This window comes from Sycon ciliatum, chromosome 3, assembly GCF_964019385.1.
Source record: "Sycon ciliatum chromosome 3, ocSycCili1.1, whole genome shotgun sequence".
NCBI classification, from domain to species: domain Eukaryota; kingdom Metazoa; phylum Porifera; class Calcarea; order Leucosolenida; family Sycettidae; genus Sycon; species Sycon ciliatum.
Genome location: NC_088645.1, coordinates 4,430,889 through 4,446,528, shown reverse-complemented (window position 1 = coordinate 4,446,528; position 15,640 = coordinate 4,430,889). Strand labels below are relative to the sequence as shown.

Below are 15,640 nucleotides of genomic sequence, written 5' to 3'. Positions count from 1 at the left end.
CTCTAGTTAGCAATTTACATGCCGGCTGTCGTATCGGGTTCGCCGGACTCCGTGATGTGTCCGTACGCAGCCCGAACTTGTCTTCAACGGCAGCACACCCCGAGGTCGTCAACCAGTACCTTGCCACGTAACGCAGTCGCGGCCACACCCCTGGCCCCTTCAACGCCCCGCCATTCGTCCGTCTGCGCACCTCTGGCGTAGATGTGGTCCCCAAGAAGTCGGGCGGCCACCGGCTCATCATGCACCTGTCCACCCCCGATGGGAACAGCATCAATTCGTTCATTGACAAGCAAGGCCCACCGTTTCTCTCTAATTACGATTGACAGGATAGCAGACCACGTGCGCAGGACGGGCCCCGGAGCCCTCCTGTCAAAGGTGGACCTGAAGCACGCTTTCCGACTCTGCCCCGTGCACCCCGACGACTGGCCGCTCCTCGGCATGTTGTGGAATGGCAACTACTATTTCGACACTGTCCTGCCATTTGGCCTACGCTCCGCTCCCAGTCTGTTTAACTGCCTGGCTACCGCCCTAGAATGGATCCTCTGTAATAACTATAGTATCCCTGCACTGGAGCACTATTTGGATGACTTCGTATCAGTGTCTCCAGCAGCCGAGTCTGTCACGTCCTCGGCGGCCACGACCCACAAAGCCGCTATTCTGCAGGTCTTCGCAAAAACTGGGCGTCACAACAGCAGACGGCCCGGACAAAGTTGTTGGCCCCGCCACCTGCCTCACAGTGCTTGGCATCGACATTGATTCAGCGGCAGGGGAGCTGCGGCTCCTAGCCGAGAAGCTCCGTACATTGCGGCAACTCCTCGCAGCCTGGGCCATCCGGTCATCAGCATCCAAACACGAACTCCAGGGCCCAGTTCCAGCGCTTCCGCCGTCTGGTTCCCGCACGGAGACTGCCCCATCATCACTCGCAAGTGCCCAATCCGACAACAGATAGTCGCATCCGTCTGCAGTTGGCCAGGCGCTCCAGCCGCCAATTCAAGCTCCCGGCAATCCCAGCCGCCTACGCAGGCTCGCCGTACGTCCGTAGTCCTCCCAGCCCAGCATCTAGCATCTCTGCTCTTTTCTTGTTGTTTTGTTTCCCCTACTCTACTAACCCATCTACAATTTCCGCTGTCAATGATTATCCATGCCCTCGCCGGGGCGAACCCTTCATGGTCTATCTTACCACACTGTGTGCTTAATGGGCTTATCCGGCCCCTTAGAACCCCCTTCTTCTTTTTTGGGAGGAATGGAGGCTGACACCCCGCATGCCCCAAACCGGCGACCGCTGTACTCGGGGGCGCTCCATATGTACGCGATACGCGTGGCCCGCATGGCTCAAACATAACATGGGCCAGGCACCGTGTTGCCATGCTACCGAGGCAAATTGTAGAGGGTGTTAAGCCTACCTAGCAGGTTGTATGTTTGCCCGTATACTAGGGGCACGGCTCCGCGAGCCTGACCTGCTCGCTGTCTTGTGCTCTGCGTGTATATCCAGGCTCGCAAGCCGCGCGCATAACATCCCGCCGGATGTCCACCTCCCGCCGGAGGATCGCCTACAGACACCACCGCCGCAAGCAACGGCTCCGCGACCTAACGCCTCGCCGCCCGCTGTCTATTGTTCTGTGTGTCTATCCAGGGTCGCTAGCCCCGCTCGCATCATATCCCGCCGAACATATAACTCCCGCCGGAGAATCGCTTACAGACACTGCCGCTGCAAGCTACGGCTCCACCAAACCAAGGCTTCGCCGCCTGCTGTCTGTTGTTCTGTGTGTCTGTCCAGGGTCGCCAGCGCCGCTTGCAGAACATCCCGCCGGATGTCCATCTCCCGCCGGAGGATCGCTTACCGCCGCAAGCCAGGGCTACGCAAGCCAACGCTTACGTGCCACCCCCATGCGTCCACCCGCAAGGCTAAGTACCTATGGATTTGGCCAATAGCAGAGGCTCCCACCCCGCGGGGCTGGGGGAGGGGGCTCTCGGGTCGTATTTGCATTAGCCCCACAGGATGAGGGCAAACCTCGGCCAAACCAGTACAGGAACGCCCCGACGGGGTCAGGGGGGAGATCTCCCACTGGCAAAACCCATGGGTCCCCTGCTTAAAATCCGCAGCCACGCCGCCGGGCCACTGTGTTCCGGGAAGCGGGCCGCTGTTCAGCGACCCGGCGCAGCACGCATACACCGCAGCTTGGCCGCCGTACCATCCTGCCTGTTTAGGAAACATGCGCATGTCCGGGCGTATGCGTGTGTGCGTTTGTTTTGCATGCGCTTGTGCCTGTGTCCTCCTAGGCTCGCTAGCCGCCGCTCTCTCAGCGAGAGCAGAGCACCTGATTGCCAACTCGATAGCTACTGGCACACAGCGCACGTACGCCCCAGGCTGGCGTCATTCCTGCAGTTCATTGGTCGCATGCGGCGCGACGCACATCACCCAGATTAGGACGACGTCCTGCTGTTCGCTGCCGCAATGTCTCACTCAGTCAGCGCCAGCACTCTGAGAGTCTACCTGGCCGCGATTAAATACCACCTCCTCCGCATGGGCGGTGCGGTCGGGGTTACATCCTCAAGCCGCATCACAGCCCTGCTCAAGGGCTTAGAGAGGGAGAGAGTGTCGCTTCCCAGGCAGCCGTCAACACGCCCTCAATACAAACGATCATCGTCCACCAGCTGAAGGCTCTCTGCCAGTTCTTGGATCTGTCCTTGTACTCCCTGGCAGACAGACTAATACTATGGGCTGCTCTTACGACAGCCTTCCACGGCTGCTGCTGCTGCTGCTGCTGCTGCTGGTGCGTGTGAGTGAGTACACGTCACTGTCACCACACGGTCTCGGCGGCTTCAAGACGCTGAGGCGCGAACACCTCCGGTTAGCCCAGCCGGACTCCAGAGGACGAAGACGTCTCAATTAACAACAGGCGGGGAGGTAGCGCTGCATCGCTATGCTGACCCCGCACTATGTCCCGTCCGAGCCCTGCAGGCTTACATTCCGTCCAGCAAATGGAGCAATGACAAGCAACCCCTATTCAAGTTTCAGGATGGTCGCCATCTCACGCCGAACGACATCAATGCTGTCCTACACAAAGTGCTAGGTCCAAGCATCAGCAGCCATTCCTTACGCGCCGGGGGAGCCACACACATGGCGGATCGAGGCGCACCAGAGTATGCCCTGATGGCTGCAGGCCGCTGGTCCAGCAGTGTCGCGAAGCGAGATAGTTTAATTTTGCTATTTTACATGTTTTAGTTCATGTTTCGGCACTGCAGCAATCTGTAGCTTTCTCTTAGTTTATACGGTAAATATTGCACTGTGAACTCTGAAGGGCAAGTTCTGCCACATGCACAGTTTGTAGCCTCAGACCCTCTAGGTTTACACAGCCATGCCAGAGCTCGCATTTTTCCCAACTGCTGCATACTGCTCTCCCAAAATAATGAAGTGCGCGTGCTCCGTACGATGTTGCACTGCCACGTTCACTTATCGTATAAATTCTCTTTCAGTCCGAGCAAATAAATCAGTTATCAACTCATCTCCTAACTGTGCACTTGCGGGTTTGTGCCGGTTAGTGACATGGTTCCGAAACCTGCTTCCTAGTTCCTCGCCACTGCCCCCAACCGAGCCTTGCTCCTGGTTGACTCGCCCTTTGGGGCTTGGAGTTGTGAAAATGGGCGACACAAGATTGCCGACGGCTATCCAGACGAGCAAGCGTGCTCTCAAGCTCCTGTACGAAGAGCTGCAGGAGGAGACGACAGTCGGCGAAGATCTGCTAGCAGGAACCAAACCCGTCAACCAGATAAGTCCGTTTCTTTGTGGTTTAAAGGAATTGTTGGAAAGAACGGAAGCTAACTTGGATGATTTTGTTGAGAATGTGGAGGTATATGAGCCAAAGGGTAAAGAAAACAAAGAAATTAAGAATGGTTTGGAGGATGAGGCTGGGTTATGGACAGAGACACTAGAGAAGGGTTTCAAACTCCAGAGAAAATTGAGAAAAATGGAATTGGAGTCAGGCGTCCAGCCTACAATGCAGACAGACTCTACCTTGCTTGAGATTACGAAATTGATTGGGACGCAAGCTAACACCCAAGAGTCAACCCAAAATCTTCTAAAGAGATTGGTAGAGCGGGATACTAGACCCATAGTAGAGCAGGATACTAGAACCGAATCGAAGCCCCAGACAACTGCCAGATTACCCAAATTGGAGCTAAAGCATTTTGATGGGGACATAATGGAGTTCCAAGAGTTTTGGAACATTTTCGATGCTACTATTCATGACAACTCCTCTTTGTCACCAGTTGAAAAATTGAGCTACCTCCGTGAATGTGTGGGAGGGAAAGCACAAGACGTGCTGAAAGGTTTAAGAATCTGTAATGCAAATTATGAAGTTGCCCGGGATCTGCTTGAGAAGAGGTACGGGAGTAAGCAAGCTACCGTGGATGCCCACTACACTGCCTTAATGGAGATGTCGGCCTGCACCTCAAAAATCGAAAGTTTGAGGCCTTGTGTTGACAAAATTGAAGTGCACCTCAGGAGCCTTGAAGCACAAGATGAGGATGTATCGCAAAAGGTCTTCATTACAATAATCTTGAGCAAGCTCCCCAGTGATGTGAAATTACAACTTGAGCTAACCAAACAGCACGATGATTGGACACTTAGTGAGTTGCGTTTGGCACTATCGCACTTACTAAAGGCAAAAGAGAATGCAGAAGGACCAGCCGCATGCGAAGGTCAACAATCATGGCAACATGCCAATCACTCAAAGAAGATACTATCAACAGGGCAGTCTCTACTTGCGGGTGCTGGTGTAGCTCGTACTATCAAATGTATGTATTGTGATGGAAAGCATTACTCTGATGAATGTCAAAATAATGTACAAATCGCTAGATGAACGGAAAACACGGTTGGGTATGAAATGCTACATCTGTCTGAAAGCGGGACATGGAGCAAGAGCTTGCATGAATGCTAGAACATGCTACCATTGCAAACGCAAATCCCACCACAGAAGTCTGTGTCCACAGAAGTTCAAGTCAAATGAAGAGCGAACAAATGATGGGAAGCATCATGGTGATGGACAAAAACAGGCACACACTTTGAATGCAATGGCAGAGACATTTGAACCAACACAAGATGAGGCAATGGTTTCTCACACACAAGGGCACAGGGTTCTAATGCAAACTGCTTTGACTACTGCAACAAATGAGGAAGGCAACAGGTCACAGACTGTAAGGATCTTGTTTGACACGGGTTCATCGAGAACATACGTCAGTGAGAATGTCAGCAAAGCATTGGGACTCAAACAAGAGGGAAGTGACAGAATTTCACTTGCAACCTTTGGTGCAACACACAGATCGGTAAAGGAATACCCTGTAGTCAATTTGCACATCAAGCAGAAGAATGGTGAATTAGCTTCCATACAGGCGAATGTTATCAACAACATTTCGTGTCCACTACAGAAAGTACCTTTGAGCACAGCAAAGCACTCTAGCTTACAGAAGCTTATCTTAGCAGAGCCTCTATGCAATACACCTGAAGCAATGCCTATTGATATCTTAATTGGAGCAGACCAATACTTTCAATTTGTTGGCAGCGAAAGATTGGAATACCCAGATGGTCTCATTTTGATCGATTCCACTCTTGGGTTTTTGGTGGCAGGCAAGGTGAAATCGAACGGAAATGGTGATCACACACTAATGTGCCATGAGGCGCTCTCGTTATTTGCGGCAGAAGCATGTGCACCGAAAGAATTCGACTTGGAACAGTTTTGGAATCTTGAAAATGTTGGCATCAGTGAGAAAGAAATGGAAACGGAGAATGATCAAGGTAACCGCACGAAAGTTCCAGGCATGGGCTGGGATACCGAGGATGACGTAATTTGGGTACCACCGCCAAGGGCATTTCATGAGATCGAAACAAAACGTCAGCTACTACAATGTATTTCGTCAGTATTCGACCCAATGGGTGTAGTCAGTCCTGTCACGGTTGAGGCGAAAATCATCATGCAGGAGCTTTGGAAGAGAAAATTTGGGTGGGATGATATCTTACCAGATGATGTACGCAAAGAATGCCAGAAATTGTGTGATTCACTGTTGTCACTTAGTGGAATAAAATTGCCAAGGTTTGTGGGTACTCGAAGTGATGACGGTTCAACTCCCAAGTATGAACTACACGTTTTTACTGACGCATCCGCACTTGGGTATGGTGCAGCTGCGCACCTACTCACTACTTGTGGCGATAATGTTTCAGTCGACCTGATATTTAGCAAGAGTCGCATTGCGCCAACCAAGCCCACATCCATTCCTAGGTTGGAACTCTTTGCTGTAGTACTTGGTACAAAGATGGTCAAATTTCTTAGAGAGCAAGTACCATTCGAGCTCAGCAAGACGCACATATGGACCGACTCAAAATGTGCACTAGCATGGGTAACGGGAAATCAACAGCGGCCGCAATTTATTGCAAGAAGAATTAAAACCATTCACGAGGTGAATAATGTCATGTACGGTCATGTTTCTGGGAAAGAAAATCCAGCTGATATTATTTCTCGAGGAGCTAATGCAACGAGTTTACAGCAGAACACCTTGTGGTGGGAGGGTCCAACGTGGTTGAAGTCTGGTTCCTATCCAGAAAGTATGTTTCCAGCAATGCAAGCTTCGGGAAGTGAAATGCCAATTTGTGAGGAAAATGCGGACGAAGGTCCCTCTCCCGAATCGGCCTTTGTTAGCAATGAACACAATGAGGTAGTCAACTGTGAGAAGTTCTCTTCGTTTTCTAAGCTTGTGAGAGTGAACGCATGGGTACAACGATTCATACGGAAACTCAAACACGAAAAGTCGGAAAGTGAAACGAATCTCACAGCTGAAGAAATCGCAATGTCAAGAGTAGCTATCATTCGGTATCATCAAGCTCAGCACTTTGGAAATGAAATCAAGGCAATAGAACAAGGCAAGCGACATCAGCTCGTCGATGCTTTGGGTCTCTTCCTTGATAATGGTTTAACCCGATGTAAGGGTAGACTGGAGTATTCTCACCTACCATTCGAAAGTAAATTTCCTCTATTGCTAGCTTATGGTTCACACTTAACGAGGTTAATTGTAATGGAACAGCATATCTCACTTAAACATTCGGGTGTTAGTCAGACATTGGCTGAATTGAGACGGAATTACTGGGTGCCTAAAGGTCGAGCAATGGTTAGACGGGTGATTAAGGAATGTTTTTTGTGTAAACGCCATCATGGAAAGCCATTTGCAACACCACCATTTGCACCTTTGCCTGAGGAACGGCTTGTCCCTGGGATGGTGTTCGAATCTGTTGGTCTTGATTACTTTGGGCCAATGTATGTGAAAACGGAAACTGAAACACCTAAAGTGTGGGTATGCATCCTCACTTGCCTAACTACCAGAGCTATTCATATGGAATTAGTTCGCAATATGTCTACTGAGCAATTCCTAATGTGTTTCAGACGGTTCATTTCACGAAGAGGTACACCGAAGTACATAGTAAGTGATAATGCCAAGCAATTCAAGCTGTCTAAGAATGTTATTGATCTTCTCTGGCTTGAGTCAATTCAACATAATGATGTAATGGAATTCATTGCGGGCAAAGGTATTAAATGGAAATACATCACTGAGTTAGCTCCTTGGATGGGTGGTGTTTACGAACGCATGATTGGTATTGTGAAACGATCTCTGAAGAAATCAATTGGAACTGGACAGCTTACATTCTGTCAACTTGAAACTTTGCTAATTGAGATTGAGGCAATTGTCAATTCTAGACCACTGGTATACGTTGGTGAGGACTTCACAATCGATCATGTTCTCACGCCTGCCAATTTCTTAACTGGGCATAGTTCTCTTGGTCAGCCTAACTTTGTCATTACAGATGACCCTGACTACATCACACATGTCAGTAATGCTCAACAACTCGTCAACCTGTGGAAACAGCAGCAGAAATGTCTCAACATTTTCTGGGAGAAGTGGTCGGCAGAGTATTTGCAGTCACTACGACCACAACAACACAGTCAACGAAATTCCAATAGCTTCAAGCCAAGTGTCAACTGCATTGTTCTGATCAAGGATGTTGATCGGCCGCGAAACTGCTGGAAAATAGGAAGAATCGAGCAGCTACACCAAAGCACAGACAGCGAAGTGCGATCAGTGACGCTACGTATGCCATCTGGGAGTTCCATGAACCGGCCGGTAAGCCATCTCTATCCGTTAGAGTGTTCATCAGGCGAAGTAACCACTGCAGAAGTGCCAGAGCCTTCAATTGCGCCACTGCCTGAACGCTCGCGACGCAATGCAGCAACAGCAGCTACAATGCGCACCCGTGATCTGATCGAAGATGGACAAGTATAGTAGCCATGTGAATTAACTGCATGTAACCTGGTACTTATTTGAACAGTTGCCAGTGTTCTTGGTTATGTTTTTCTAAATTTAATTATGATAGTATTATCTACATTGCTTACGGTTCAGTTATTGAGTCTCATCATGCAAACCTATGTTTATTTTTTACATATTTTTATTTTATTTTATTCGTGTTCGATATTGAATTTTAATTTTAATTTTTTTTTTTTTACAAATATTGTTTTTATTCCATTTCACATTTTTCATTCGTGTTGGGTTTAACTACTCACTGTACTGATACATGGTGATGATTGTGCTTTGCTTTGCCCGTAAAAGAGGCCTTCCCTACAAAAAAAAAAAAAAAAATCATGCAAACCTAGCTCTCGATTAATTAAGGTTGAATTGTGACATACCGTAGATACTGTAGCAGTAATGATGAAACTAGCTCCAGAACTCCAGAGAAAGTTCAAAGGAAGCAGTTGTACGACGTCAGGCTAAGCGCGCCCGAATCCATGCGCTGGCAGTGTACTAGTGTGAGTGCAGTGAGCAAAAGTTCAAAGGAAGCAGTTGTGTGACGTCAGGCCAAGCGTGCCCGAATCTATGCGCTGGCACTGTGAGTGCAGTGCACAATGCACCGATGCAGCGGTGCGCGGCAGATGCAGACATGGCAGTGTGATCGGTGGATGCTAACACACACTAACTACATTACTGCGACATTAGCACCATATCCCTCACACACTCATACTCAGCCCAAGGCAACAAGGAATTGTTTTGGAGATAGTGTGCTGCTTCGAGTAACTGGTCTTGTAATGCAAAAGCTCGAAGAGCTGGAAAGCAATGCCAGGCCACTGGCAGCAACTGGCTCGCGAGGAGCCGCAATAAACCCACATTGTGCCACAATGGGGTTGCAAGGCAAAGCCAATGCAATTGGCAACAACTGGCTCGTGAAGAGCCGCAACTAGCGAAGCAAGTGACCAGTTAGGAGCAATAGAGCTCCACAAAGCAGCAACACTATCCCCGAACAACCCCCCGCCCAGCATTAAGAAATTATCGAGCAGTGACATTCCTATGCTAGGACTTCAGGGATGGGACATAAACTGTCCGTGCAAAGAATCAGATAAGGTCACTCACTGAGGCAAGCTGAGCCGAGATCTTGGACTTGGTCTCCATTGGAATTCGCATATAGCGTAGACACACATCGCTCTGCCACCTGCCGGCAGAACGAATCAGCGAATCAGGTATCCCTGCCATGGCAGCAGTAGTAGCTGCGCCAATTCGGAATGAGTGCCCCGAGTAGAGTTCGATGTTTGGCACCGCAGCCTTTTCAAGCAGCAAGCGCACAGTACTGGTGAAAACAGCTCTGGATAACGGCACACCCTTGGCAAGTACATACAGAGGAGTGGATGCATTTCGACTGCCAATCATCGCCAGGTAGCGTAGCATAGCATACACAGGGCAGTAGGGGCGACCGGCCGGTCCAATGACAATATGGACTCCCTTTCCAAATTGGTCTGTCTTTGATCTCTTTAGCAGGATGGTAGTAGTTAGTGCGGGGCGGGTTCTGGGCCACTTTTTGACCTTTGACCTTTGGGCCAAATAAGGCACACTGTGTCGGTCGTGCTTGGTCTGGCCCCGGGACTTCCCCCAGGGTTTGACCTTTGACCTTTGGGTTAAATAAGGCACACTGTATCGGGCGCGCTTGGTCTGGCCCCGGGACCCCCTAGGGTTTGACCTTTGGCCCTGCCATGTCATAAATGTCATCATGTTCTTTTCCGTGGCGACCGTGCACTTGTGCACGTTCGGTGCATTCGCACCGGGGAGTAGTAAAATACGTACTACTCCCTGATTTGCACATCGTAGATGTGCAGTGACATATTGCGCATGCGCGCATAAGCACGCGGAGCGTGCGCATGCGACCTTCAGTGGCCCTGCGGAAAAGACGCATACACAAGGTGTACACGTGTCATTGTAGGGTGATCGACCTCATATACGCTGTACGGGGAGATTTTTTCCTCAGTATGTTGTAGGCAGTGCTGGAGGTGACGTGACGATGGCGGAGCCAAGTGCAAAACGATCCAGGCAGCCCAGACAGCCCACCTCGAGTGCCGTGCGTGGTTTTTTGAAAAAGTTTTTTTTGCCAGGTTCAGGCACTGATCCTCTCGTCTTTTTCAGCAGCCATCATGACGAGCTCCGACAGGTTCTGCTCGAGGAGCTTCAGTCTCACCCTTTCAAGGTGGTTTTAGTTTTGAGGGTGGAGATGACACGAGAGTCGGCCACGGGTAGTACGTCTGCCGTCCCGTTTTTTAGAAGTAGACCGGCTCGGATCCTCAGCGAAGGGGATATTGATAGTGCAGTCAAGACGATGGTGGCGAGGATCACTGGTCTTATTGATAAGTGGGTGCAGAACGGATCCAACTGGACCGTTTCTCGAGTGAGGCAGCTGGATGTGTCGACAGCAAAGTACACTCCTCTTCGAGGTGAGTTTCTGTTCATCCGACAGTGTTTGTTCGAAGCCTGTCGAATTTCTTGTGGAAAGTTGTAGACGTATGTTTCGTACCAGATGTACAGTTTTTCGTGATTGTCGAGAGGGTGTAGTTGTGATGTGGTGTTACTCTGAGCAAAGCCTTCGTTGTATTTTTGTGGTGTACTGTAGGTGGTGCAGCTGCTATCCCGCCGAAATTAGAAAAAAAGAAGGCCATCATTAACGTAAAGAACAACGATGACAGGTGTTTGATGTGGGCGTTGTTGTCAGCGCTGCACCCCGTCGAGCAGCATGCTGAGCGTGCATCCAAGTACACCCAGTATGTGGAGGAGCTGCGGTTCGACGGTGTAATGTTCCCTGCAACGCTCCGTGATGTATCCAAAGTGGAGATACAGAATGGTCTTGCAATCAATGTGTTTGGGTACGAGGGGAATCTGTACCCACTGTATCTCAGCGAGCGACAGGAGACTCCCATCAACCTGCTTCTACATGACAACCACTTCACATGGATAAAAAACTTCAGTCGTGCATGTGAGAATAAGAACAAGCGGGCAACACACTACTGCTTCCGATGCCTCTCCGCACACAAAACAGCAGACTCCCTGCAGCATCACAGCGAGAGATGTCAGGTGATGAAGCCCGTGCCAGTCGTCATGCCCACAGCAAAGGACAGCATCCTCAAATATACAAATTTGAAGCACAGGATGGTGGCTCCATATATCATTTACGCTGATACGGAGGCCATCATTGAGCCGATGGAGGAACAGCATGGCAGCAGCACTGTACGCACAGCCCGTCATGTACCATGCAGCATCAGGTATGTTTTGTTGTTGGTGTTGTTTTTGACTAATTTTTGCTGTACTCATGCCTCCACAGTGCTTCCTGTTATTCCTTCTTGTCTTGTTCTCCCCTAATTGTGTTCGTGTTGTAGTATGTGCATTTTGTGTGATTCCATTTTTTCAAAAAAATCACTTATTCTTACTTTCCCTCTTCTTTTATGCTCTTGTAGATATGCTGCCATCCGATCCAACGGTGAAGTCCGTGGCGAGTTTGACGACTGCAGTGAGAATGCCATTCACAACTTTTTCGACAGTCTCAAAGAGTTGGAAGGCAGTATCCAGGAGGATTTGGCTGATATCAGGCCAATTCGCATGACGGCAGAACTGGAGCTTGAGTTTCAGAACGCAGTCAACTGCTGGATATGTGATGAAGTACTTGGAGAAGATCGTGTTCGTGATCATGATCATCTCACTGGTAAGTATTATAATTTTTTGTTTATTTTTGTTGTTTTGCAGTTGTGTGTAGATATGCGCATGATGTGTATAGTGCATTTTCATGTCTTTGTAGCTGTTTGCATCTGTGTTTTATCATGGTGTATTGAATTGTATTGTCTGTGGTATCACCTTCACTGTAGATGTATACTATGTTTGTGTATTCCCCTCTTTCTGAATATCTGTACAGGCAACTACCGTGGTGCTGCACACTACCAGTGTAATATTCAGCTGAGTATCTACCCAGATCGCCAGATCATTCCGGTTGTGTTTCACAACCTGAAAGGGTACGATGCTCACCACCTCATCGCCCACATTGGTATGACCGAGGTTGAAGAGGTGGAGTACGAGGACTCTAACCAGCGTAAGCGGATTAAGAAGGTTGGTGAGATCAGTGTCATCGCCAACAACATGGAGAAATATATTTCATTCAAGTGGCGCCAGTACCGCTTCATCGACTCCATGGCCTTCTTGAACTCCTCTCTGGACTCGTTGGTGAGCAACACTCCGGAAGATGCCTTCAAGCTTACTCGTACATTGGCCCATCATGACCTTCTCCTGCGTAAGGGTGTCTACCCCTACGAGTACATGGACTCCTTTGCTCGGTTTGATGAGACACAGCTGCCACCTAAATCAGCATTTGAGTCTAGTTTGACTGGAGAAGGTATCAGTGATGCCGACTATGCCCATGCTCAGAACGTATGGCAGGTAAGCAGCTTGTGCCTTCTGTATTGTGCTCTACTTATGACTTTGAATGCTGTTGTGATGTGCTCTACTCATTTTCTTTGTACTCATTGCTCTCTATCTGTGGATATGTGGATGCTTGTGTGTATGGATGTGTGCATGTGTGTGCGTGCGTTGCTGTTTTTTTGGGTTTTTTGTTTCGTTTTTGTTTCGTAGACATTTGAGTGCAGTACAATGGAGGCCTATCATGACCTCTATTTGCAAACAGATGTCTATCTTCTAGCAGATGTCTTTGAGCATTTCCGCAAGACGGCATACAAGACGTATGGGTTGGATCCAGCCCATTACCTTACTCTCCCAGGTATGTTCATCAGTCTTTGTTGTTGTCCAATGCATTCTCTCCTTTAGATGGTGTTCTCTGTTAGTATTCTTGTGCTTTCTTGTCGGTGTATTTTTATACTTTTTGCATGGTGTATTGACTTTCGTGTTTGTGTTCTGGTGTGTTGTATGGTGTTATGTAGGATATGCATGGGATGCTCTACTACGGTTCACCCAGATTGAACTGCAGCTGCTCACGGATGTAGACATGCATCTGTTTGTCGAAGCCGGTCTACGTGGGGGCATCTCAATGGCGTCGCAGCGGTACGGCAAGGCCAACAACCCAACGATGGATCAGTACAATCCTGCCGAGCCCACATCATACCTGCTATACCTTGATGCCAACAACCTGTATGGCTGGGCTATGTGCCAGAGTATGCCGACGTCTGAGTTTGCCTGGTGTGACAAGAACCTGTCCGAGATACTGGCACACCCTGTAGATTCGAGCACTGGGTTCATTGTGGAGTGTGATCTTGAGGTACCTTCTTCGCTGCACCACTACTTCAATGATTATCCACTCGCACCGGAAGTGATGAGAACATTCTCAGATAAGCTATCACCATACAAACAAGCACTTGTGGAGGAGCTCAAAGTGTCAGCCGTAGATGGAGTCAAGTTGACACCCAGTCTCCTACCCAAGTCCAAGTATGTGTTACACTACCGTACACTGCAGCTGTATTCGCGTCTGGGCATGGTGGTGACCGCTGTTCACAAGGTGTTGGGATTTCAGCAGAGTGCCTGGATGGCTCCCTACATCAATCTGAACACTGCACTTCGCACGAGGGCTACAACCGACTTTGAGAAGAGCTTTTACAAGGTAAATGCAACCGTTGTGTGCAGTCTTGTATGTTGTTGTTGTTGTTTTTTGTTGTTGCATGTATGGTGCAAGTGTGACGTGGAGTATGCTAATTGAAAAATATGCTGATGTGAAGGAATGGCATGATATGATTCTCATGTGTCATGTTTGCCTGTTTGTGTGCTGCAGCTGATGAACAACTCAGTCTTTGGCAAGACGATGGAGAACGTTCGTAATCGAATACGCATCGATCTCTTGCGAGAAGAAAGTGAGGAGCAGGTACTGAGGGCAGTGAGCAAGCCTACATATGTGCGGCACGACATTTTCCCGAACGGGCTTGTCGGAATAGAAAAGCAGCACACTGAGATCAAGCTCAACAAGCCGGTCTATGTGGGTATGTCGATACTAGACCTGTCAATGGTACACATGTACTCCTTCTACTACGATGTGCTGAAGGAGCAGTACGGTAGCAGAATCCGGCTGTTGTACACCGACACCGACTCTGTTATTGTGCACATAACCACCGGTGATGTTTATGCAGAGATGGATCTGTCTCTGTATGACACCAGCAACTTTCCCACTGACCATCCTCAGTACACTTCTGCCAATAAGAAAGTGGTTGGCAAATTCAAAGATGAGCTTGGTGGGAAATCCATGGTGGAGTTTGTAGGTCTAAGATCGAAGATGTACTCCTACATCGGGCAGGAATCGGCCAAACGGGCCAAGGGTGTTCGGAAGGCAGTCCTGGCAAATACCATCACCCACAAGGACTATGTAGATGCACTGCTCAGTCATCGTGTGTCTGCCAGGCCTATGACGGGTCTCCGATCACATTGCCACACAGTGTATGAGGAGGTAACCACCAAGGTGGCATTGTCTCCATTCGACTGCAAGCGGTATATAATGGATGATGGCATGGCCACACTTGCATATGGTCACAAGGACATTTAATGGGCAGGACCCCACATTGAACATGTTTCATCATTTTCATGCAAAACTCCCCGCCATTCTTCTGTCTAATATTCCTCCTTTCTTGACGTGTGGAGCTGGCTCCAACACTCTACATTTTTGTTAAATATTTCAGGCTTGTGCCTCAATTATATTGCAGGATATAGTGCATTGTGCGGTATAATAATCTTCATCGTATCATCAAATATTACCCTACACACTTTGGTTTGCAGTGTGTGCACAGCATAGTCCATATATCATCAAATTGATCAAGTTCAGTATCTGCGGGCATATATTTCCCCAGCTTGAGAAAATGCTTATATACTTGCATAAATTTATGCTCACAATGATGACATTAAAATGACATTAACTCTACCACACATTATATTACCAGACACTGTTGTTGTTGTCGTCGTCGTCGTCGTTGTTGTTGTTGTTGTTGTTGTTGTTGTTGTTGGTTGTTGTTGGCTGTTGTTGGCTGTTGTTGGTTGTTGTTGGTTGTTGTTGGTTGTTGATGTTGGTTGTTGTTGTTGGTTGTTGTTGTTGGTTGTTGTTGTTGGTTGTTGTTGGTTGTTGTTGGTTGTTGTTGGTTGTTGTTGGTTGTTGTTGGTTGTTGTTGTTGTTGGTTGTTGTTGTTGGTTGTTGTTGTTGGTTGTTGTTGTTGGTTGTTGTTGTTGGTTGTTGTTGTTGGTTGTTGTTGTTGGTTGTTGTTGGCTGTTGTTGGTTGTTGTTGGTTGTTGGTTGTTGTTGTTGGTTGTTGTTGGTTGT

At 48.5% G+C, this 15,640-nt stretch overlaps 1 protein-coding gene and 1 long non-coding RNA gene across 2 annotated transcripts in view; both read left to right on the top strand.

Annotated features, from left to right (window-relative positions):
- The window catches only part of LOC135811240 (uncharacterized), a 143,902-nt gene that overhangs the window by 11,357 nt on the left and 116,905 nt on the right, over positions 1-15,640 (top strand). The gene's annotated exons all lie outside the window — the stretch shown is intronic.
- LOC135812343 (uncharacterized) lies at positions 10,456-14,875 on the top strand. The gene is made up of 7 exons (XM_065325723.1): positions 10,456-10,790; positions 10,967-11,612; positions 11,805-12,049; positions 12,257-12,774; positions 12,967-13,111; positions 13,272-13,945; positions 14,114-14,875. Exons 1-7 carry the CDS (start codon positions 10,571-10,573, stop codon positions 14,873-14,875), a joined length of 3,210 nt encoding a protein of 1,069 aa, XP_065181795.1. The 5' UTR covers positions 10,456-10,570.

Bases quoted from the DNA above. Each gene is read 5' to 3' on its own strand.
- LOC135812343 (XM_065325723.1), top strand. From the start codon at position 10,571: ATGACACGAGAGTCGGCCACGGGTAGTACGTCTGCCGTCCCGTTTTTT. The intron at 10,791-10,966 runs GTGAGTTTCTGT...GGTGTACTGTAG, and splicing joins AAAGTACACTCCTCTTCGAG to GTGGTGCAGCTGCTATCCCG. The intron at 11,613-11,804 runs GTATGTTTTGTT...ATGCTCTTGTAG, and splicing joins CATGTACCATGCAGCATCAG to ATATGCTGCCATCCGATCCA.